Source organism: Crassostrea angulata, chromosome 6 (assembly GCF_025612915.1).
Source record: "Crassostrea angulata isolate pt1a10 chromosome 6, ASM2561291v2, whole genome shotgun sequence".
Taxonomy (NCBI): domain Eukaryota; kingdom Metazoa; phylum Mollusca; class Bivalvia; order Ostreida; family Ostreidae; genus Magallana; species Magallana angulata.
The window spans coordinates 29,830,111-29,855,844 of NC_069116.1; the positions used below are offsets into that span (position 1 = coordinate 29,830,111).

General features: G+C 35.7%; 3 protein-coding genes across 7 annotated transcripts in view; 1 reads left to right on the top strand and 2 right to left on the bottom strand.

The window, feature by feature from the left end:
* Positions 1 to 4,231: 4,231 nt before the first annotated feature.
* On the bottom strand, positions 4,232 to 8,771 carry LOC128189469 (TWiK family of potassium channels protein 7-like). The gene is made up of 3 exons (XM_052861095.1): positions 8,219 to 8,771; positions 7,883 to 8,006; positions 4,232 to 6,123 (listed from the first exon to the last, which is right to left on the bottom strand). Exons 1-3 carry the CDS (start codon positions 8,552 to 8,554, stop codon positions 5,504 to 5,506), a joined length of 1,080 nt encoding a protein of 359 aa, XP_052717055.1. The 5' UTR covers positions 8,555 to 8,771; the 3' UTR covers positions 4,232 to 5,503.
* Positions 8,772 to 10,608: 1,837 nt separating this feature from the next.
* LOC128188494 (tripartite motif-containing protein 45-like) lies at positions 10,609 to 20,406 on the bottom strand. Of its 5 annotated transcripts, none has more exons than XM_052859577.1 (3): positions 20,202 to 20,406; positions 19,114 to 19,197; positions 10,609 to 13,027 (listed from the first exon to the last, which is right to left on the bottom strand). In XM_052859577.1, exons 2-3 carry the CDS (start codon positions 19,164 to 19,166, stop codon positions 11,296 to 11,298), a joined length of 1,785 nt encoding a protein of 594 aa, XP_052715537.1. In that variant the 5' UTR covers positions 19,167 to 19,197; positions 20,202 to 20,406; the 3' UTR covers positions 10,609 to 11,295. The 5 variants fall into 5 exon arrangements, with proteins under 5 accessions (XP_052715537.1, XP_052715536.1, XP_052715539.1 ...); XM_052859576.1 differs by having other exon boundaries at positions 19,114 to 19,190; positions 20,198 to 20,406; XM_052859579.1 differs by lacking the exons at positions 19,114 to 19,197; positions 20,202 to 20,406 and adding an exon at positions 16,722 to 17,002.
* Positions 20,407 to 20,863: 457 nt separating this feature from the next.
* Positions 20,864 to 25,734, top strand: part of LOC128188495 (uncharacterized) — a 32,110-nt gene continuing 27,239 nt past the window's right edge. The window contains exons 1-2 of the mRNA XM_052859582.1: positions 20,864 to 20,996; positions 22,578 to 22,817. Of these exons, the coding sequence (XP_052715542.1) occupies positions 20,901 to 20,996; positions 22,578 to 22,817 (336 nt within the window). The 5' untranslated portion in view covers positions 20,864 to 20,900. The remainder of the gene's footprint in view (positions 20,997 to 22,577; positions 22,818 to 25,734) is intronic.

Sequence of the window (25,734 nt, forward strand, 5' to 3'; positions counted from 1 at the left end):
AAATCTCTGAATTTAAAGTGATTCAGAAACACAATAGTTTTGGGTATAAAATATTCATTTCATAATGTATCATTTCGTGTAAATCAACCTAAATTATTGCAGGGAGTTGCAATAAAAGAATTCTCTGAATTTTAAGTAAAACAAAAATGTGTTTTCTGTATAAAATATCCATTTCATAATGTTCAATTTCGTGTAAATCAGTCAAAATTGGTGCAGGGAATTGCAAGAAAAAAGTTCCCTGAATTTTTAGGAAAACACAGCATGTTTTTCTGTATAAAATATTCATTTAGTATGTACCATTCTATATTGATCAATCAAAATTGATGCAGGAAATTGCATTTTTTTTTTTAAATTACATAAACTTTAAGTAAAACGAAAAGGTGTTTTCTTTATTAAAAAAAATTAATTTTAATTGTACCAGTCCGTGTAAATCAATAAAAATGATCACATATGATCCAGATAACTGTAATGAAAAAATTCTCGGAATTTAAAATAAAAAAAAACGATCTTTTAGATTTAGATTAAAAAGATTTCCATACATTGACCATTTTATATGGGTTTTTGTTTTTAATTTTGTGACTCCCAACATAATTATGTAATATTGATATTAAGGCAATTTAAAAGCAGTGTTTCATTTTAATACAGCATAGTTTTTACAGTTTGAACAAAGTCAAATTCAATAAAGTCAATTTTATACGTGCAAAATACCATTGGCAACTAATGAATAAATATTTTCTAAGGAAATCAAATATGTGATTGAAAATCTTGAAATTGTACCAATTACGATGCATTTTCATACGATATAATATTTCATTAACAAACTAGTATCTAATATTTTTAAAACTTCTTCCTATTTACCAAAATGAATTTGTACATCAAACATTATAGCGTATCATAATTATAGATGGCCTATCAACTTCGAGCTCATTGCTTGGCCTATAGAGGTTTTAAAATATGGGTAAAATTATAAGAGTTTCCATATCAGGGGTTAGACATAAGCTAAAAATAGCAATCCACAGTTTGCCCCCACAAAGCTAAATATACATAGTACTATGTAGTTACGTAGAATGATTACCTCTAGTCAGTATGTTTTGGTTCAAAACTTCAGGAATTTACACGATATGGATAGGCCAGTTACACGATATGGATAGGCCAGTTACACGATATGGATAGGCCATTTACACGATATGGATAGGCCAGTTACACGATATGGATAGGCCAGGAGGTCAACAAATCAACCATCAGATCTGCCTTAAGGGGGCTGGGGGTGGCTGCCATTTTAGACAATATTGATCTCCTTTAAAAGAAGAGCTCCATATAAAAATAATGGAAAATGATAAAATTTTATATTCAAATATATGATTTTTTTCTTTATCAAAAAGTTGTTAATAGCTTCAGAAATCGCATATAAATTTTTCAAATAAATCTGATGGTTTTATATTACATTATATTTCGACCCCCAGCCTCCTTAAACTGAAAGGGACTTGGATATGAATTAAGCTCAAATAAAATTTTATTTTTCCATTTAATGTGAACATTTATTATTTAAAATAAAAGCATTTCAAATCGAGTTAGAATCATGATTTATGCTATGGTATGGTATGATATGATATGACAAGTGAGAATCTATGAGATTGTATGCTATGGTATGATATTCTAATGCTATGAAAGGAAATTTAAATGCAATGCTATGGTACATGTTTATGTTTTAAGAGGCATGCTTAACTGACAGTAATATTTGTGATCTGGCTGGGACAATCAAGAACATAACACATGTTTGAGTGAATATTGTTAATTTATTTTGACAATAAGTGCTTTTATTTACATTAATACTGTATGATTTTTTTATGTGAATTTTTACGTATACTTTTTTTGTAGTGAAATGGGGAAAAAAATGTTTTGACTGCATGCAAGGTATTTTTGAGTTTAGGATTTAATATACTAATTATTTGAGTAATAATTCCTAACAATATAGTAAACTTTTCAAAATTTTGGTTTAATCATTAATTCTGGATGCTTCACTTGTATACCCAATAATTAGTACTATTGGAAAATTATAAACGTCAATGCAAGTATAATTCATGAATAATATATAGTCTACTCTTTCATCGCCAATAAACAACATTTTGTTTTGTTATACTTTCATGTTAAATACTGAAATCTGATTGGTTAAGACGCAGTTAATAATATTTGCTATTACCCTCAGCGTTAGCAACGCACTTAGCAACGGGTAACATTAAAAATGTTACATGCGCGAAAATTATGCGCGTACGGTTCGCTGTAGAATTCACGTTATTCCTATATAAAAGCGGTAAAATTTTCTTAAAAATTTTAAAAAAGACATTCAGTATAACAAAATAAATAGTGCCTGTTTTGGAGGATAACAGTTGAAATTGACACCCCACGAAAACTATTGTCAACCTCCGCTTCGCGTCGGTTGACAATGGTTTTCTCGGGGTGTCAATTTCAACTGTTACCCTCCCAAACAGGCACTATTTATATAATACAGTGACTTGTGTCTAGTAAGTTTAATTTGTTTTTATTCGTAAAAATGAGATGCATGTACAGGTAACTCGTTAAGATGAGAACTATATCCCGATACAATATGTCAAAATATTGTTATAACAAAAGAATATTTCTCTTTTAAAATGTACACATTTTTTCACCTTCAGTTTAAGAATTTGAATTATAATTTTTGTTACTTTCTGTTCACTGCAATAAAAATTACAATATTTTAAAGACTTTTACACAAATAACAAGAAATGATACCGAAACACTTAAATATATAAGGGGGTAATTATTTTACAGGGGTCACTTTTCTTTACGTAGAGTGTGCTCATTTTCATGAAAATGACACTTATTCCTCAGACAAAAAGGTCATTTTTCTACGTAAAATAATGACCCCCTGTCATTATTCTACGTAGAAAAATGACCCCGATCATTATTCTACGGGGGTCATTATTCTGCTTTACACCGGCAATAAGTTCGAAGTTATAAGAATCAATGACATCATATCCGTTTGTTAGCCCGTCTGTCTGTAAAATGATTTTGTTCATGATATCAAGATACACGCTTGTTATTTAGTAATTCATACACGTACTTAGACTGTGTTTCTTCATTAACAGGTGTGTTTTCATGCAACCTATTTTAATATTTCAAAATAACATGATGTCCTAAATAGACATATGCAAAGGGTTATAATAGGTGGGCATGATAAAATTATTGTCCTTCTGTATATCCCTCCGTCAGTCTGTCCACCAATCCGCCCTTCGTCTTTTTTGTCAGATTACATGTAATAACTTTGATAAAAATGAAATACTCAGATTACATGTACATAGGCGTCGGAACCGGGGGGGGGGGGGGGGGGGGGGGGGGGGGGGTGGGGGCTAGGGGGGGGCTTAGCCCCCCCCCCCACTTTTTTTTGCAAATTTATACCTTACCATTAGAAACAGAGCATAATAGAGGGTTCAGCCCCCCCCCCCCCCCCCCCCACTTTTTCTCGCAGGAAAGATTATTGTTTCTAAATTTACCTTGAAAGATTGAAAAGTTGGATTCACAAGCATTAACCCCCCCCCCCCCCCCCACACACACGGATTAGGAATTTCATGATTTTTGGGGAAAAAAAATTTTGGGTAAGTAATATTTTTTTTTACGGGTATAATAGGTATACTCCCCCCCCCCCCCCCCCCCCCCCCCCCGGATTAGGATTTCCATGATTTTGGGAATTACTTTTTTCTCAATATTTCAGAGGATTAGTCTAGCCCCCCCGCTTTCAATTTGCTTTCGACACCAGTGATGTACATCATGTGACCTAACGCTGTGTCAAATTCCTGATCTGAGGTCATTAACTAAGGTAAAGGTCACATCATCAGTAGTACGGCACTTAATTATACCAGTATGAAGAAATCACGGCCGAACTAGTTTTGATCAACTCGTCTGGTTTTTAAGCATAAGCCATTTTTAACACATTCAGATTTCAAATGCATTGTTTATATCATTGAATGTAAACGTTTGTTCAAATACCTTTAATAAACAATGTGTATATTTATATCGTTCATATTTTATACTTTTGGGGTACTACGCGGGGATCAACCATTTGGCCACATTGAGTGCTCGAAATCCACGAACTGCACTGGCTGGCGTCAGAATCCAAGTATAGTTGAACATGGAAGAATTGACTTGTCCTTCTGCATAACATGCTGATTGACAATAACGATAATTTACTGCTTTATTTACTCTTTTATATGAATAATTGATGAAAGATCCACAGATAGAAGTAAAAATACACATTAAAATGCTCTCGATCTTAATTAGGTGATGTTTATGAGGGCTATGGAGATGGCGTTGATTGTAGAAAAAGATTACATGTATATTTATTATGAATACTTTGCCTGTTGTACTCTTCCTAAGACGTTTATGCAGCACATTGTTTAAAATTATTCGATACTCATAAATAATGGTTCAAAACTACTGGGTTTTTTTTTAAAAACTCCCTCTAAATTGTCAGATTATTGATCGCGAATAGAAATTAGAAAAAAAAATACGGGGATTTTGCATTTAAAACGACTGCACTGGCTGGCGTCAGAATCCAAGTAGTTGAACAAACAGTCACATATAATCATAGAAGAAATGACAAACGATAAAACCCGGGTGATTTTTTGTAAAATTGTGCGATGTGTTCCGAGAGACATCTGAATGGAAAAAAGGTGTCAGATTTCCCCAAAATCTGTTTTCGTTCCTCTTAATTTTAACAGGTAAAACTTTATTACGCTCTAATGAAGAAACATAGAAGTTGTTTTTTTCTTATATCGATTTACATTCCATATCTTTGCCAGGCTTGTGTAAGTTTTCGTAAAAAAAAAAAGCCAAAAAGTTACACGAACGGTAACTTGGGACATACTCTAGCTAAATAGCGGTTTTTCTAAAAGAGGAACTTCCAAACAAGTTAGGATTGAACAAATACAATGTAACTTTAGAATTATATTAAGACTTAATTTTTATCATGATCTAACCTTATTTTGAATTGTGCTTTTATGTTATATATTTTGTCCAGTAAAAGCCCAATTAAAAAAAAATAAGGGAAATTATCACTATTTTTAAAATGTACAATTTGAATCATTATTACATGTATTAGGAATTCTCAAGTTGAGTTAAAGCCACAATAATATTCTAAAGGAGAGAGCACCCCTTCTAATCGTCACTCGATTGATGAAGTGATGAACTCCAATTCCCTCCCCCATACACAGTACATAATGTACACCTTAAGATTCGCCATGTCGTCTTCCAGAATTGTTCATATGAAAATATCGTTACGAGTGTACATATTGTCAAAATACCAGTAATCCATATTAAAATAGTAAGTAAAGATATTTTGAAATAAGATGTAAGGAAAGAGGCTCCAATAGCCTAAAAAGACACGTCAAGCAAGAAAAAGAATGTTTTGTGAAACCAACATTGACAAAAGGGGAATTCACAAGTACATTATAAAGTGGCGCTGCAATAATTAGTTTCCTTCTCTTTTTAACAGTCCAATCCATCGACCAAACCTTCTGGTTTTGTCCTGAACCTCGTCGACCAACAGACTGAAACACATGGAAATAAGAGTGAGACCAAACAGGAGATAGAGGGCGCACGTGATGCGCTTGGCCGGACTGGCCCAGGACTCCAGACTATGACCTGGCACCACATCACCAAACCCTATCGTACTAAGGGTGATGAAACAGAAGTAGCCCGCCGTTAGAGGGTCCCAGGACTCCCAGAGGCTGAACAGGGCAGTCCCAAGGAGAATGTAGGCAATGACTAGAAGGAGACACACGTACACGGGCACGTGGGTTTCTTTGACCCCTTCGTCCTCTGTAATAACAACCATTTCGCTGTCCTCTGTCTCTGTTTTAATTACTTGCTGGTTTGTCACAAGATATTTCGAAGAAGAATCTGACGAAGCGGAACTGCTTTCTTTCTTTTTCTTACTGCATATCAACCGTCTGTAAAGAAGTTTGAAAGAAATGCTGAGCACGTGACCCACATTAGCCAAACAAATCATTGTTAGAGGGATTCCGATGAAGGCATATAGGATTGTTACCAATCGTCCCATTGTGGTCTTAGGCGTAATGTTCCCATATCCTAAAATGACACAATATGAAAAATTAATATCACACGCAGATAAATATAATTTGAAAGAAATTGCATTACACGTTCTAACAAAAAGCGTATGTACTTTACATACATGATCAACTACTGGTATAATTCGTGGTAGATAGTTCCCCCGATATTAGACGACGTATCGCGTCAATTAGGCCAGAATACGTTCTTCGATGCTCATGAATGTTTTATAACTCTTCATAGAACTTGGGCAATGTCCTTATGCAGACAAATTGTCGTTCAACCACCCAGTATTGTCGAACAAAGGCACTATTTTATATAGTACCAAGGGGAGCATTACTGTATTACAGAGTATGAATGCACATTTACGATGATTACTGAGTATATTAAAAAAAAAAACCAAAATGGTCTGACGCTTTCAGAGGATGATGGATCTACAAGATTTTTATGCTTTGTGGCCTGTGCCTTGCATGGGTAGAAAAAAATCTTCTTCAATTCAAGGAGTGGTGCCGAGAGAATTCTACCTATTTATCATGAAGTTGTTTGTCAATCGGAACAGATTTGATCCATAAATCGAATGCTGCAAAACAGATTGGATACACTTGCAATAACCTTTTGACGGTCGTCTGCTACCGTTTACTTCCTATACGACATGCAATGCATACAAACAATCCTTTTAATGAATGAGGAAAATATCAATGCATTCATTAAACTTAAATTTGATGAAGCTTTCAGACCATCTTTTAATCAGCCAAGTCGAGACGCCTCCGGCAAAAAACACAACCTCAAAACCAAATTAACTGAGTAAACTTTTGAAAGCACCATAAGACACACACATCTATGAGAGGACTACAACTGCATTCGTTTACTCTATAATTGTTCGAGCCATTTCATAATGATATCATGAAAATATGTTTCACCATTCCGGCATTCCCATGCCATTAAACTGATAAATACTCCCCTTTTAAAATTTGTTAGACATTTTGTTTCTTTAAAAAAAAAAAACCCCGCTTGTCCTGTGTAATAGCTGTTTACAAAATAAAAAGTATGCGTAAATGGTATATATAAATACCTCTTTTGATACAAGCATGCGTATTTGAGCAATGAAAAAAAATTGCTAGTAAAATAATGACAGATGAATCATCTGTAAGTGTCAGCCATTGTCAACAGAATAAGTAGAGTGAATATATAAAACAACAACAACAATTTCAGACGGCTGGATGATGTCATTTTAAGACTATATAAATCTCCCTCAGCAAAAGAGCTCTATATAAAGATAAAACAAAATATTCAAATTTAAAGCCAAAATATTTTTATTAGCTAAACAAATTACATCTGCAAATTTAAGGAAGATCTAGCCCCGGGGCCATAAAGTTAAACGAGATCACTTTTGATCTCAGTCTCACTTTTTCAAACGGAATATACATGTATAGTGGAAAAGTGAGATTGAGATCAAAAGTGAGTTCGTCAAAGTTTTATGGCCCCGGGGCCTGATGGTTCATCTGTTGACCAACCAGCCTCCTTAATGTGTCAAAATGCACACAGATTGCATAAAAAGTTATAAATACTGGTAAATATCATCATTCCATCTGTATTTATAAATCAATGAACAGCAACCGTTCTCGCCATCTAAGTTTTTTTTGTACAAAGAAGTATTTAATGTTCTCTCTGTTAAGGATGCGTAAAAATTACAATATGACATCATATAAGATTTTAAACACAAAAATATCACATATTACGTCTAGACATTTCATATGATGACCTACTTATGATGACGTACCTATGGTTGTAATGACAGTGACAGAGTAGAGAAGAGCTCCTGTAAATGACCAATCAGAAACCCCGGTGTAGTCCTCGACTCGGCCATCCCACCCTTTCTCCGTCACGGCTACATATATCTCCTTCTGTCAAATTAAACACAATAAAACACATATCTTAAAAATTGACCATTTCAGAGAAAATCTTGAGTTATTGTATAATTTTGCACATTGCAACTGGGATATGGTATTTAAGAATTCATCCCAAACGCGAGTTATTGTTTGTACATGTACTTATTTAGGTATTTCAATAATCAAATTAATTAAATTATAATTAGTATTAACAGAAATGAACACACCTGGAAATTTAATAGAACTTCCTGTACAGCAAGTTCCCAGTTCTTCTGTTCATACAAAAACAATTCCTTATTGAGTTTCCAAAGTTTTTTAACCGATTTATTCCTTAAATCTCCGACAACTACACGATTCAGTTCCTCTTTGGGTTCCTCCAAAGTTTCGAATATGGCAGCCCCTAGGAAGGCATAAGCTACCACGAGACACACGATCCCAATCTGGGAGAAACAAAACACCACCAGTTTCTTCAAGAACCAGCAACATTTTTTGCGACAATCGTAACAAGAATCGTAACAAGAACCGTGTCCTCCTTGCTGCTGTTCCCCGCTCTCGTGCATCATTTAATTTCCGTGTGCAAGCTGTCACGTCAGTTTGACAAACTCGGTTTCATTTATTATTCCCATTTACATTTGGTGCTGGTCGAAATTTTAAATCTACCATTCGCCTGCTTTGATCGGGGACTCCAGGTTCAAATGTCCTGAACAAGCTATCATCATTTGAAGGATTGAAGATAAAGATCTGGCTTTTTATCAACTCTATTCCCCTGCCATACCTTTAATGGCCCGATGAATCGGTTGTGAGATTTGGGACTATTACTTGCAATGCATACAGTCGAATCGTTTTGCGCTGGGAATATGATGGATCGAGCATTTCAAAAGTGACGGATATTAGAAAAAAAGTCACATTTTAATATGCAGAACAAGGTCATCAATTAGTTGATTTATCTTGTTTTTTAACACTTTTCTTAATATTTCTCTGCAATTTCGTCCCAATTTTAATCTATTTCATGAGAATTCATTCTTCAAGTATAGAATTATTGTCATATATCAAGACAGCGTTAACTATTAGGAAACAAAGCTACCCAACATGTTTCAATAGTGACGAATTTTACAATTACAACAAAACATAAGATCTCCCTTGCGGTAACAATTCTAAATCTATTATTTAACATGTAAGAAGTCTTGAGGTTGACAATACAACAAAATATCAATACTGCCAGTCACTTCGCGGATCATGAGATCGCCTCAACGACGTATTGGTAAGTAGTCTCGTGGGTCTCGGGATGGATTAGACATATTGTTTGCGCAACAATGTGGACTCAATGCCCGTACAACCAAGGGAGCCTTAAAACGTATAACGACTTCCTCGTGTCTGTAAAACAGCTTTGAAATAATAATATTATAACATCGTGCAATGAAATAACATCTATAAATTGTCTCCTTTTTCTCAAAGTACATCCGAGACATTATCCCGCAATTTTATTCCATTACTAAATCGTTAGTTTTCTGAAACTGTTTAGATTTTTGTTAACATGCAGGCATTTCAACTCTTCTCCGTGTCTGCTGGTTTATTGATAAAAGTTATAAGATTGAATGATCTGACAAAGTGGTAAAGAGTCCAGAGGGATTTCGTTTTCCCTGAATTTATTAATTTTACCTTTTTTTAACCTACTGAAATATTCCAAGAAGGAAACTTAATGAATATCGGAGTGCAGTACTACATATTTATAACCTTTTTAATTTTTCCCCCTTTTTTAAACTTAAAATGCCAGAAACCACACACATATTTTAAAAGTTGACAATCATTGGCTTTTTACTTTAAATAGACTCCGCTCATATATCTTTTGGGATGCATTTAAGCAATCGATGATTTTAAAAAAAAACCATTATGCCAAAAATTTCGTGAAAAACTTCATTTGTATCAATAATACTATCTGTGCATAATATATAATGTAAATATAATTTATTGTAATTCTAGCGTATAGTTTGCATTGTTTGCATGCTAATAACAATAAATACAAACTATCACAGATAATTTTATTGTGAACATTTGCTAACAGTGTAACATCTAAATATATCATAGAAGTGGTATAAGCCCCCGTTGCTAAATACACACTTAGCCTATTTGTTAGAGAACATATTTGCACAGAAGAGCATTCCTTCCAAAGATACATTTGTCAAAATGAACAGGGTCTTTTTTACAGAATCTTCCTCAAACTTCCTGAACCATTTTGATTTGTTATACTTTCATGTTAAATACTGAAATCTGATTGGTTAAGACGCAGTTAATAATGTTTACTATTACCCTCAGCGTTAGCAACGCACTTGGCAACGGGTAACATTAAAAAATGTTACATGCGCGAAAATTATGCGCGTACGTTTCGTTGTAGAATTCACGTTATTCCTATATAAAAGCAGTAAAATTTTCTTAAAAATTTTAAAAAAGACATTCAGTATAACAAAATAAATAGTGCCTGTTTGGGAGGATAACAGTTGAAATTGACACCCCTCGAAAACCATTGTCAACCTCCGCTTCGCGTCGGTTGACAATGGTTTTCTCGGGGTGTCAATTTCAACTGTTACCCTCCCAAACAGGCACTATTTATATAATAACATGTCAGAGAGGTTTGGAAGGAATGTTCTTGGACTCTTTTCGAATTCCATCTGTATGATGAATTTCATAGAATATTGCAGACGATATAGATCACGTGACTATCTATGAACTATTAGTCACAATTGAGGCAAATGAATACAAAATATATTACTATATGGAATACGTTATTAAACACAGTATCACATCTAATATTATAACGTAACTATAACATCTTTCCGTCAACGAAAATATATAATAATGGAGATAAAAAAGTTGGATTCTTCAAGGTCTGTTAGGTCGTAAGATATTTATAACACGCTGGATCTAAACAGAGAAACAAGTACGGACTGTTTTCACATTCCGTTATCGAGTTATTCGTGTAGAGAGGAAAAGGTCTATGGTTTGGCACAAGTTTTTACACGGAACAAAATTGGCCAGCACCCTAACAATGGCCGTGGATTGATATGGTTAGGGCACGCATCGTCACATTTCGTTAAAAATGAGTAATAATCAACAATGAACTACTTATTACACAGCTGCGTATGGGAGTGTACACGTAGACGCTACTTATATTTTCAGTTGTAGTAACAACTGTTTTAGCACGAAATCTTGAAGGGATCCTATTGCTCCCTTAACTTTGGCGATGTGCACAGATAAATATAATTAAACATCCATATTAAGATAAATTCTACTCTAGGCTAAGCTCTCATCAGGGAGAAGCGATGCTTCCTTCTGGACTGAAGTAATTCTCGTCGATGCTGCTACTGTAGGTCAGAACGGGACAGGCTCCAGTCGAAGAGTTCATAATCACCACCCCTTGCGGTGGCGGGCGGTTGGTGGTAGGTCGTGACGAGACCTCGATTTTTGGGCGCTCTCGACGCCTTCGGTGTCGTCTGGCGGTCGTGGGAGACATTGGTTCTCCTTGAGAATTGGTTTCTCCATTGGTGTTATTATCATCACGTGACGACGATCTGGGAATCGGTTGGATACCAGATACACTCTGCAAACTGCGTGATCTGGTGTTTACCCCCTTCTCCTGTAAATCTACCTTGTCCGTCTCGACTGCCTTGTCGGTTGTTTCGCCATTTGTTCCAGATCCGAATACATCTGTTTGTACATATGTATCGGCAAATGCGGGTTTTCCAGGTTCTTCGACGTCTTCTGTTTGAGTCGAAAAAGTGCGGTAGAATTTGGGAGGCTCTGCTGCAACGGATCTTTGGGATCCGATGCTGGCAAATGTTCTTTGGGTACGGATCTTTCCTGGTTGTGATGAGTCTGCATCTTCTAAGGATCCCATGTCTAGGCCACCCGGAATGAAGGTTATACTCTTCTCCACTGTCTTCGGCAACTCTCGCAGTTCTATCTGTGACAATCCAGACAATTTCTCCTGAACCTGTTTTTTGAGAAGCAGTAATTCTATGTCTTTCCCTCTCAAAACTAGCTCCGTCAGACTGCACGTGCTCTTCAAGCTATCTACGTTCGCCTGCATATCATTCCTTTTAGAGACATAGTCCATAACATCTGAACCATATATTTCGTGTAAATCATCGATTAACTTCTTTTCTTTCGTTCGAATATCGGCGATAAATTGGATGGCTGTGTCTCGAACCTTTTGCTCGGTAGTTCGAATAACGGTTTCGCATTTTGACAAGGCTTCCAGTTGAGTGTCGTACGTCGAAATTTTTTCTTTGCAGTCGTCCAATAGACAAGATATGTTTTCCTTGTATTTTACAACTGCCTCCGAAAACTGCGTGATTTCGTGATCCTTGTGTTCGTTGAAGGTGCAAAGGACACATATGCAAGCTTCGCAAGGTTCGCAATAGAAACGGACAACCTCCTCAGAGTGCTCTTTGCATTCAATATCTTTTTCTATCTCTACATCAAAAATACTGTGGTTTTTCGTGACTTTGGTTTCCTTGTGCATCTCTACACATTGTTTGCAAAGAAGCTTGTTACAGTCTAAGCATTTGGAGGTCGCCTCGCGGTGTTTCCTGTTGACGAGCTTGCAGATGTCACAGAACGGGAATTTGGAAGGTCTCTGACGCTGCACAAGCTCCGAAAGACTCGAAACAAGAAAGTTGTCGGGAAGCTTTTTGACGCCACCTAGAGGTAATTGTGTTCTTTTGCGACACAATGGGCACGTAAACTCTCGATAGTCGCTATATTTCTTGTAGGTGCATTCGTTCATGATGTGATTATCAATGCACTGCTCGCAAAACGTGTGCAAACAGTCGAGGCATTTCGGGCTCTTGTAGCCCTCCAAACAAATCTTGCAAGTCAAGAACTCGTCGTTGATCTCCTGCGCAAGCTTGTTACCACCGGGACCGGAAGTCGAGGTTGTTGAGGCGGTGGTGGTCGAGGCGGACATAGCTGCGGCGTTTATTTGGCTGATGTCAATGGCGGTGGTGTGGTAGCGCTCTCTTTCCTGCCTGCGGCGATACCTGTGAGATATAAGACAAACTTTATAATGGTTGTGACCATAGCTATTGTTTCATTATAATTAATATAAAAAGTTGAAATAATTCAAGTAATATCTGAAAAAATCTGAAACCTAAACAATTTTAAAATCTGAAAAAAAACCATAATGTACCTACAAATTAAAAGTATTGGGTGTAATGCATGTACATTGTACAATGTATATAGAGATATACTTCACATGTGTGTGACTTAGTATTTCATCAATCTGTTTTTAATGATGAACTACGAATGCCAACACTATAGCAGTTTTAAACGGTACAAATCGAAAAGTGTTATGATGAACAAATTACAAATAGTTACCCGGGGTAAATAAGTCTTGCGACGTTTGCCCCCCCCCCCTTTTGCCCTTTCATCCTATACAAGCGAATAAAAAATGGGACTCACTTGGTAGTGTATTGATTGCATGTACCTTTCGCAAATAAGATGGCACAAATGCCCATTGGTTTAATTGTAAAACACAATTTCAAATTTAGGGGTTTTTTTTCTTGTAATAATATAGTACAATTTTGCATTAGCACAATTTCTAATTATAGCCAGTTTAAATATAACTCAAAGAAAATAATTTTAAAAAAAGATAATAGATTGCCTTGCAAGTACCTACAACCTTAAAGTCCTTCTTCGATAAGGTTTACCTAAGGTGTGGTGCTCAAACCACTGGGCCATTTTAGTCACAACAAGATGCAAGATAGTAGAGTTGGTCATCAATCCAACCTTTCGTCGATTGAAAATGGTTTGTTTTCCATTAGACCCTAATTAGACTACGACAAAAATATGAAGTACATACCCACTCCATAAAATAAAAGGCATTTCAGTTCTAAGTTGACACTAATTGAAGATTTTGTTACGAATGCTCCAGTTCAAATCAATATGCATTTATTTCAATTATCGAACTTATTTAAAAGTTACAAATTGATGTTATGTTATTAATAGAAACAATGTTTAGAACGATTTAAAAAAAAAAACGAGATTTGTTGATATTTTAATGTTTCAGTATCTTAGCCACCCTTATGTAGGCTTTTTATGCGCCTTATCTCCTCATCTTCTTTATTAATGGCACATTTAACTTCTTATTTTTTTTTATTGTTCCGGGGTTTTTAATGAAAACGATTTACAATTAAAGTAGATGAATTAAATTACACGTAAATGATTAATTGCACAACACATTTTTAGTTTCCTTCCCCTTTAAAACTAATGCCTATTGGGCAAAATAAAAAAAAAACCCGATATGAGGAATATACATGTACAAGTAACGCTGATGTGATTAAACTTTAATTGATTTGACACAGCGACATGCAGATTGCGTTCCGCTCTTTTAAGCAAGGGAGACAAACATGCAAAAACATGGCACCTGTTAGTCTGTTACACGTGTTAACGAGACGTGTCAAATCCACTCTGACATGATAAAACAGCGACTTTCGTGCACACCAGTGCACAGAGGCATCGCATGCACTTTTGCAAATGTACCATTAACATCGCAAAGTTATGTACGTTAATAATCAATGTACACAAATTATAATAATAATTGGCCAGAAAAATCACGTATATGTAAAAAATAATCACAAATACCATTCCATCTGCCAATTAGATTATCATTATAGTAATTATTCAAAATGACGATGAATTAATTTATGTTTTAAGCAAAGCAGAAATGTATGTAGGCATATGGTTTCTTCCATCTTTATAATTAATCGTCTGCTCACTAGATGCTAAAGCTTTGAGAACTTTCAACTTATCTGCAATCTGGTGGAAATGAATCTCGCGGGATTAAGCACACCGTAGGGCTGGTTTTTAACATTCAAAGAATTAATCGCAGTTTCCTGTCATTGATGAATAGCTTACTGTGCACTCTTCGAGATCCAAAGTTATTTCTGTTTTACAGGGATGTGCAACGTGCGGTATCCATAGATAATTTTGTCTTCTAATGAATTAGCTAACTTGATGACTATTTCTTTCGAATTATCTGCTAAAGACGACAGCAGTCGAGTGTCTCCCAGGAAGAAAAGTTCACATTTGCCCCCCCCCCCCCCCCCCCCCCCACTGACAGAAGTGTCTTAGAAGATACGATTAAACAGTTCTTGAACACTTGGGTACTTTACCATCTCCTGTGACCGTCAGATAAACATGTGCAATCTGTATCTGTTATTATTAATTAACACGATATTACATAATCATTCAAGTAAACTCCTCGTTATAAACACGTGAGCGTAAAACTAGCAGACGAGAGTGTGGCAGTTATCTATAAGAATCAGTTGGGGGTTATCACCCCTGCTTACGTCACACGTCATATATCACACGTAAGGAAAATGACTAGCAAAAAAATGAAGAATTGTACAAAAAATTCATTCAAAAAACGAAGGTTACCGCCAGCTTGTGTAAATGTGAGCAAGAATCAACCTGCTTCGCACATCGATCACAATGCACCTGGAATTAATAAAAGCCCCAGAATATAGATCTATTTCTGTCGCACATTCTGTTAAGAGTAATCCATGCAGCTCTTGACGAGAGGGGGTCAGGTTAAAAAAGCACTGTGTTAATGTAGTTATTTCATACCAATCGCTCTGTTTTTCTTTGAAGTAGGTTTCCAATATATCCATTATTTTCTTACCTAGAATCTAAGTCATACATAACAACTGGCACAATCATCCACAATGAAGCAATTATAGAGCTTACGACTCTCTTTTATAACTCTGCGAATCCTACCTACCAAATTCCTTAATGACATAATACAGTGGCATTCAGCTATACCGACTAAGCAACAGCAGCAAAACAGCAAACAACAGAAAAAAAATACCCCCTATCTTTTCATCTCTCCATCAGATACAAATCGTGATTCAGTTAAATCGGTGTTTACTCGAAAGAAATGATAACAGGGTTTCTGGTCAGAAAATGAAATTACACGCATAAGTGCGTGAAGTGTGCCAACATTTGAAGCTTGAAGTGGCCTGGAATTTTGTGTGTGAGTGTGAACTCAACGTAAAAGAGACGAGCCTCCGATTAATCCGCGAGGCGGAATGACTAAGGAAACCGAGTACGTCATAACCCAAAAATGCCGGGAATAAATAGAACAGTCGTATTCTAAGAACGTGGGTGGAAAAGAGAAAATTATATGTAAACTTTCCTCAAAGGCTCACGAGTTCACTAACCGTTCTAGCTGAAAAGCAGTTCGGTGGATAAATACCTTATTATTCCTAGAAAAGACATACTGGTTAAGCTTCCCTTTGATGCAAAAGGTGGTTTACAGAATAGCACTTGTTTTGAGAACAAAGTGTTACAGAGAAATTTTATCGAAATGCCTTGGTAACCACCGCGTAGGTAAAATAACCCAGGCACAAAATTTAGATATGATAACACGGAAAAAAATGCATAAAGCTACTGAAATAGAATATTTGCTTATGTGCTGGCAGTCTCTTTTCCACGTAACAATACCCTAAAAAACTGTTAAGCTTGAAACAAAAAAGCATGCCATAACAATTATCGCATAATCGTTTCCGAATTTTTCTGAAGTTATTGAATTCTATAGCTTTGCCATGGCAAAGGTATCAAAAAGTTTATAAAATCTAAACAATTTAATTTTTTTAACACGTTATTTGAATGGATGGTTAAAATCCTGCTACAAGTTAAGCATTGGTGCCACATGGCAGATAGTAAATTACTAACCTTTTCTTTCCGATCTTGTCTATTAAACCAGAGTCGTCCATGCCGGAGAAAGAAAGAGATCACAACAAGATAGATAACCTTTAAACGAGGTAGAACACTTCAAAGAGCTCAAAAATCTCAACAAAGGCCTGCTATCGTAATAACAAAGCGCCAAAATAACCCATCAGTGCAAATGTGATTCAGCTTCCCGCCGCCATTTTGGATGCTGAAAGATTTGAACAAAATGGCGGTGGAACTTTTTTTGAGCAGACTTCGAATCGCTAGCAGCAGAACAACAGATGTTTCACGATATGAACTCAAGTACGAGGGATACGAGGGTGAGCAATCTCTACCACTCATGCGCCCAGTGTCGGAAACTAGTTCTCTCGGCGGGTCATAAAAACGAATTCCTTATCTCTACATTCTGTCTATCAAATCTTGTCCGTAATTATATTCATTCATTTGCATGATATAAACTTATGTACACATGTGCAGAGCTGCTCACCGGCTTTGCCGACTACCCACAGTAATTGTCACATTCATTTACATGGATACTGCTGTTCCATCTGGTTGTGCTTAACAGGTAACTGAAGACTTGTTGTGAGGGAGTGATTATTATTATTATTATTAATTTTTTGATTCGTTCCATAAAAATAACCGATATATTCTTTTCGTTTGCTCTATGCACTTTGGCTAAAAAATTGGGTTTTTTTTTTAAAATCTACCCATGTGGACATGAAGCACGTTAAACGTCACTCGCCTAGTCTTGATTACCAGAACACTGCTTCCAGGACATGGCAACACAATCAGATTATATTCGTATTTAATCAAGGAATTCTCCAATTCCTTAAGTGTTATGCAAAGAATAATCTATAATCTTTTTTTTATAATGACACACAGAATCGTAATGCATCTGTACCTCATGTTTCTCACAAAATATCAAAATTAAAACAATATATTTTCCAAAAAAAAAAAAACCTTGCAAATTCCGAGGATTTTTTTTCATCAACCCGTATACCCGCGTCTTGCACGATTACGCATGGGTCATAACGTTTACATTTTTCCAACAACAAAAAATGAAATACGCCGTATGTACAGAACATGGAACAATTAGCAATTGGAAGCAGCAAAACGCCAGAAACTCACAATTTTGCCAGCACGTACCTTCTTGGTTCGTATACAACACAATCATGTAAATAGCCTTTCTCTGATTCTTGCTCATGAAACAGCTCACCGTGGCTACCGGGGCTATGATATGCCAATATTTTTATTACAGGTTTGAGGTGAAACTGTGCGCCATATTACAATGGATGGACAAAGTCAAAGACTGAGTAACGTGTGCTAAACTTTGTGTAGGTGATGCCGGGTTAAACCCACTCACAATGGATCCTTGTATGTTATTATGACTTGCCAGGTACAACTAGTTCAATCCAGATGCGCACAAGTCCTACTTTTAGGTAACACTGATAATTGTTACATCTATAGGTACAATACTACCCTCCCAACCCCTCTCTAAAGTCTAAATATTGAAGATTTTGTTTTGTTAGAAAAATTGTTGCTATTTTTGATAAGCAAAATGTTTTCGTCTAAACGTTTTGCTGCTTTTAGTATTGAAGTAAATTAGTTCTGATAAGCCAAAAAAATGTAATTTCAAATTCTAAAATAGTCGATGTTATTAATTTATAGATAAGCATGCAATAATATGTTGGCTGATAACTTAAAAGATATAGAATAATATGTTTAACTGAGATATGGTTAAATGAAAACTCAACGGTTTTTTAAACAAACTAAGCATTCGAGGGCTAATTTATTGACTAAAGTAATAAATATATATCTCATTCAATTTTTACAATTATCTACACGAAATTATAATATTAGGGAAGGGGTGAGGACACAAATTGAAATTCTAAAAATATGATACCCTTAAAGCTAGTGAAATGAATGAAAATAGTTCTTGTGGGCGTTAAATGAAACCAACCGTGCAGGAATGTGGATTTGAAGTAGTTCTTTAGGGTTTCTATCTAAAACCATGCGTAGCCGGTGTACAACCATCCTTCAAGGTGAATACTAACAAGCCTTGAATGTATTCTCAGGAATGTGTGCTCTATTATTATTCAGAATCTTTATCACAATCTTATAAACAGTAGTAAATAAATGAGTTATGAACGGTTGTTACGCGATTATATATAAGGGTTCACATCAATAGGAACTAGGAACACAGTTATGGGGTTGAAAGGTTTCGATGCCAATCGGTGGGTATATAAAGGGTGAGGGGAGGCGAAGATGTCTGGGTGTGGGGGTGAGGGAGGGGGATGGTAGGTAAATTGGGTATACTCATCTGGAGCAAAATGGACGGGGGGGGGGGGGGGGGGGGGGCAAGGAAAGGACTGGCTGTGGAAATGATGTCACTCACCAAGAAGACTGGACCGGGCTATCTGTATTGGACGATGGCGATTCGTCCGACATTTTAATTGGTCTTTTTATCGCTAACTCTCCTCTGTACCAAAACGGAAAAGAGTTCATAATTATTTTATTCAGAGGAATCCATCTTCTGTGAACTTGTATCGAGGTAGAGCTAATTACTTGATATAATTTGCACTGTGCAAAAAATTAAGATGTGCAGTTGCACCAAATTCTTACGAGAAGTTTTCAAGAGATGGTAAAGCAAACGAGCTGACTATATGAAATTCCAAGTTTAAGTGTAGATCTATTTTAAGAGGAGAAAAATTCAATTGTCATAGCAACAGGTTCATTTCCCCTGATTTTTAGAGAGGTGAAAGAAGGGTGTTTATACATCTATCTCTTCAGTCAGATTTCGAGATAGTGAGTCATGTTTCGTGAGGGTTGGATAAGATGGTAATCCACACAAGAAAATTTTGAATGTAACAGTCTTATCAGGTATATCAAACATATCAAAATAAATTTGCAACTTAAAAAAACGATGCCAGGCCGGGGCGTGCATGTAACTTAGAAAAAAATGAGAGAGGTTTCAAATAAAGTTAATTTTGCCCTATCTCAATTTACGACCTTGTGCTCTTAGCATGGGGTAGGGTTCTACTTGTATTTAAGGTGAGGGTTTTTCATTTGAAGTTGGGCAGTCATGCAGGACTCGTCAGTTGGAGGGCTAGTAGATGGAGAAAACTGATGAGGGTAGGAAGTTGTCCGCAGAAATTCGAGCAAACCTGTCAGTTTGATTTGAGCAACTGTCTGCTCAATCACCTACTAAGTGGACCAACCAACAAAAAAAACCCCTTTTTATTCTCCATTAAATGTGAAACGGCAGCATCGTCAGAGGTTCATAAAAGCTACTGTACACTATCCAGAGGCGCCATGAATAAGACATTTCGTAGCTTACCTTGAACGAGACCTAACGGGCATAGAGTGCCAATTACCAAGACCTGTTCCATCTCGCAGTTATGACTTGTTCGGCATCAATATACAAAATCTAAAGCTAAAAATAACATAAATATTAGTAGAATTTTGTTATACTTTAATACTCACCCTTCTCAGGTAAACTTTTTATCAAATCCACCCCATTTTAAAGATGTTTTTGTCGGAGATCAAAGTATTTTGCCAATATCATCGCCACAGGTGTCCAGTGCGCATGTGCAACGAAGAGGATGCAGCAGAAGAGATTGATGAACGATAAACTTGATACGTTCGCACACATCTAAAAATGGGATCACCTTTCCCTATACACAGTGCGTGAACCAGAATCGAATCTGTTAGTAATTACTCTGTCTGTTGCATACATACAAAACCATGTGTTCAAATCTCATTTCCAGAAACCTTCACCGGCGTCCAGGCATCGGTCTGCTGCCCATACACTGTATACAGAGATTCATAGAAATACATGTGAAAGTATTATAGGCCCAAGCACATATAGCATAAATATTATTTATTGCACCACCGAAATTGGGCGTATGCTGAATTGGTTCTCTTCGATCATGATTTTTTTTCCTTCAAATTATAGACTATATTGTCCGTATGTTAGCTATTCAGTATATAATACTGTATTTTTCTTTAAACAGAAAATTATCTTACGTGAAAACGAACTTCTAGTAGGCCTACATGATAAACAGTATTTAACTGCTTTATTGTGGTATTTGATGATTTATAACTATTTTGATATCGTATTATATTTATAATCACGAATCGTCCACTGTGAAATAGAGTTACCTCGCTTGATTCTAAAACTAAATGGACGATTGGGAAACACTCACAGATCCTATTCTCCTAGCAGTATTTTCCTACTTGGATGTTCAGAATTTAAGCGCTGCTGCCAGAACCTGCACGGTAAGGATTTACTTCTTTTTTTTTTTAAGTTTTCGGCTGACTTCTTTATTTTCCCAAATATCATAACAAACAATTTCAGTTCGAATTTCCTTTATCACTGTTTATTGTATTGTTACGTGTGCGACTACTTTTAAATTGTTCATTTGTTCTTTTCGGTATTTTACAATGATCCTTAGATTTAATAGTTGAAGATTGTCTACAAAAATGATCTATGAGAAAATAATTTGCATAGAATTATACTTAATGAATACTTATAAAAATATATATATATAGATATATATTATTCTCTTTTGAGAAGTGGACAGGCATAGTGGACGTAGGCTATGCCTGTCCACTTCTCAAAAGAAAATAGATATATACTGCATGATACTGGCGTGCGACCAGTTCTCGCCGAGTACCATTTCTCGCCAGTACATTGTGACGTCATTTTATCAACACATAAAATTATATATGAAAAATGACGTCACAATCTACTGGCGAGAAATGGTACTTGCCGAGAACTGGTCGCACGCCAGTATATATCCATGGAGGGGATAGATGGGGATATAAGATCAAGATCTAGTACATGCATGAAAGGTGTCTACAGGTTTATAAAATTCCAGATATAAATTCTTTAAATGATGCATGTAATAATGGATTTGTTTGTTAGGGGAACCAGGGCTTAAAATTTTGGTTAACACAATGAAAAAAATTGTCTTGAATTGTCATTTCGTATGAAATATGAAGGAAATAAGTATCAAATCTCGGAATTTTGTCCATTTTTGACTAGACTGAGAAATATATCTAGAATGCCCACAGTCTTTCCAAAAAACGGCATTAAACAAGCTTTTGACATCCTCTTTAAAATGATTTCAAATTGAATATAGGTATCAGGATTAATTTTTCCATAGTTTTGATACAGAATGTCAAGAAACTGTTTCATTTTCTACATAAATCATTTAAAGTCGTAAAGTTTAGGGAAAAGATTCATCAACCCACGTATCCTAGAATCATTTACTATATAGATCTTGACTTTAAATTCCATGTAAAAAAAAATTGAGAAATTGAAAATAGTTCCATATGAAGAATTTGTTACGTTTGTAAAAAAATAAAATAAATAAATAGAAGTAGAAGATTGCATTCTGTATATTGTTAAGATATCAGTATTTGATAAGACACTGCATGTACACACTATTCATATGATGCAACATGGTTGTACATGTAAACATCAATGTTTAGTGATTCAAATATTTAATAAACTTTTGACAGAACTGACAGGTTTCAATGGTTTTTTATATGCTTGAAATAATTATGTGCTTCGATGAAACGCGCGAATTCCAAATCATAGATCCATGAACAGATCCAGCAAAATTTCCAAAGGGGGGGGGGGGGTGTCGGTGGCCTATATTTGGCAACTTCTTTACCATGTGAATTTTTAAGAAGTTTGAATTATGGTCCGGAACACCCCCCCCCCTCCCCCATTTGACCCCTACTTGACAAAATCCGCGCATGGATCCATGTATGTTTTCATTATTTTTCGATATTAAATAATTTTACAAATAATTTTAAAAATATTCAATTTCGAATTATTTTAATTGTCAGAACTGGTGGCGTATTTCCTTGGACGAATCTTTGTGGAAAGCTTTGGCCTTCCAAAGAGTAGGATGTCGCTATGCTTGTCATGATGACGTCACATGGAAGTCGGAGCTGAAACGTTTGATATACCATGCCCCGGTACATTTGCACCAAACATGCGTGGAACACCATGACGAAATATATTACATCTGTTTCTCAAACAGCGGAAATTTGATTGCCACATGTGGGGAAGACGGCATTGTGAATGTAATTAATACATTTGTTTAATTTTATTACATGAAGATAAAAACATCAATCCAGTTTCCATTATGAAGATAAAATGAATATATCTGCAATTCATAGCATTAGAGTATATTCATAAGAGATGTTCATTTAGGTAGTATATATAAATAATTTTTTGAAAACTAGATTGTCGTGTTTTTAATTCCTATTTTGGCTGATGGACAAATACATGTACCAAAAAGGAAATAACCAGCTTTAGAAGCTGAATAAACGAGCATATGCGTACACTTGCAGTTTAGACGATGTTTCGAAAAATCTTTTACGGTACTAGTATTCACATCTGAATTACAGGTATGGAAATATGGCAACGAAATTCATTTGCTGTTTTCCAGACAAGTCGTAGATGATCCCGAATATGTCAACTATGTCGAGTTCAACCAAGCGGAAACTCACTTGATCGCTCACTGCATCACCATGGGGGAAGAGTTTCTGCGTTTTGACGGGATAATAATGGTATTATCCATCCATACAGGTAAAATTGGTAAAACAAGATTTTTTCTGCGATACATGAGTGATATCATGGGTCTCTGAAGAAATTAAGCGCGGTTTTTTCCGTTAGCGAATTAAGTGAATGCTTTCCTTTCATGTTTTAGCGTAATTCAACTTAATTTGCTAATTATTGACAGAGTAATATTATTATATTTTTCATACAGGTGCATTATGTCCCGTGGCGGCCAGAAATTCTGGATTTGCACCATTTAGAGGAACATGGCTTGCTGATGACACCTTCCTAAATACCGATGTTCTCGAAGAATCCCCCGATGATGTTCAGTTTCTAGCTTGCAAAGTATGTGCTTGTAGTGTACTTATGAAGATACTTAGTAATTTGAAGAAAGGTAGAAATTAATGCGTTTGCGTTATGAACAAAGGTAGAAAATAAGATTTAATTAATGCATTTGTGCGGTATTTGGAATTTCAAAATTTTTTCATTAATTCATCGTATTATTTAATGATTTTTAAGTTTTTCAATAACGGCTCGGAATACTCTTCATTGAATGATCTCATCGCTGAAGAAAATGTGGAGACAAAAACCGTCCTGCAAATAAACCAACTAGACTCTGACCCGGAGTTTGTAAAAGTGATAGACTGGTCCCAATGGAATGGGGGTGCATCTAATGTTTCAGGAGTTCTTTCAGAAACTAAAGAAAAAGTGCTGATCCTGTATTTGAATAATTTGAGCCATATAAATGAAAACAGGCTAAAATTCTACAGAGTTGATTTGGACTCCACAGATCCAGTGATATCGGAGCCAATAAGAACAATAAGAATGAACTGTTTAGGACTTCAGCTATCAGCAGATCACAGGTAATATTACTACATATATCTTTGATTATGATCTCCATATATATCATTTTTATCAAATTATATTGCTTGAATAGGGTCGACTTGCATCAATTTTTATATATTGTTTATCAAAACAAATATTTTCAAAGGCAAGAAACAATTTGCATGTGAAATGCAGTTTGAGAATCAAGAGTACTTTGGTGTTGGTGCAGTGAGTTTATCCAGCGACTATTACACAAAGGTCCACGTTTCGAGTCCGGACCCAGTCTTATATTTTCTGTATACATTAAGTCATTTTTCCTCCACACTATCATGATAAGTAAAATCATTCAAATGAGAAAAAAATAGCAGAATATTTAATTGTTCGTAATTGTTTGAACACGTAGATATTTGGTATGCAATACAAGGCGGATAACTGTTGAAGAAAACAATTGGCGAATTGAAAAGGATGTCATCACCATGGTTATTCGTTTGGGAAACACAGAGACAACGCCAGAAATCTTTGGGGAAAACCAACCCATGGAGAGCTCTTCAATGTCAACTTACTTCTTCCCCCATGTTTCTTCTGACTATGTTGCAGCGTAAGTTTGCAAAACTAGATGATAAAAAAATATGCTTTATATGAAATACCCAAATATAAAATGGTGGTTTTTTTTCTCTTGATAGAGAGTCGGATCCGGATGTGATATTTCTATGGGACCGGACTTCCCATCAAACTATCTCCAAGTTATCACACAGACTTCCGGGCCAAAAAAATGGTGTCAGCGCCGTTGCTTTTCATCCACGTGATCAGGAAGTTTTAGTTACTGTTGCAGACGACTACAAACTTAGAGTATGGAAGTCTGGGAACAGACTTAACTCTATCGCACCGATACAATGAGATGATTGTAGATCGATTATCTTTTTTTTTTTTTAGTATCGGAAAGATGATTGTAAAATTGTATGTACCTGAAAAAGGAAAGGTAATTAGATTGCAGCGTCGTAAGAAATTATGAGGCAGAGAGCTGTTGTTAAGATTGCATAGCAAGTTGGGCCTGGGCAACTAAAGTTAGCATTAGTGATGTTGAATTTTATCAACCTGATCAAAAATTGTATCCGCCGTACCAGAATATGTTCAGTTTTTGTCGAAGAAAAGGACAAATTTTTAATATATATGTATATGTCAGAAAAAAAAGTTGAAATCCACAAAAACTGATGATATGATTTGGAGTATTTATGTTTTGTCTGATATCGTCGAACTCATTTTCCGTTACGAACACGCATTTTCAAGCACTATTACCAAAGTTAACTACTATTACGGTTAAAGAAGAAAGTTTCGTGGTAAAACATTTTAGAAAAATATACAGGAGGAGAATAATTTAGAGTCACACATTTCAGTTTAAAATGCCCGTTTACTTCTGTGGATATGATGTTTTCGATTGATTTCAAAACTCACTATGTATAAATTTAAATAATTGAAAACGATTTACCTGTGGATTTGAAAAGAATTGGGGCGTTAAGATTTGAGGTATTGTTCATGTAGTTTGTTATCATAACACGTTAAGCTATTTATTATCATACTATATATGTATAAATCATCATGTGTCGGCTTCTGTAT

Coding starts and splice junctions, on each gene's coding strand:
- LOC128189469 (XM_052861095.1), bottom strand. CDS start 8,554: ATGATGCACGAGAGCGGGGAACAGCAGCAAGGAGGACACGGTTCTTGT. Junction 8,007..8,218: donor AAGTTCTATTAAATTTCCAG/GTGTGTTCATTT, acceptor TTAATTTGACAG/AAGGAGATATATGTAGCCGT. Junction 6,124..7,882: donor CACTGTCATTACAACCATAG/GTACGTCATCAT, acceptor GTGTCATTTTAG/GATATGGGAACATTACGCCT.
- LOC128188494 (XM_052859577.1), bottom strand. CDS start 19,166: ATGTCGGACGAATCGCCATCGTCCAATACAGATAGCCCGGTCCAGTCT. Junction 13,028..19,113: donor AGCCCGGTCCAGTCTTCTTG/GTGAGTGACATC, acceptor TATATCTCACAG/GTATCGCCGCAGGCAGGAAA.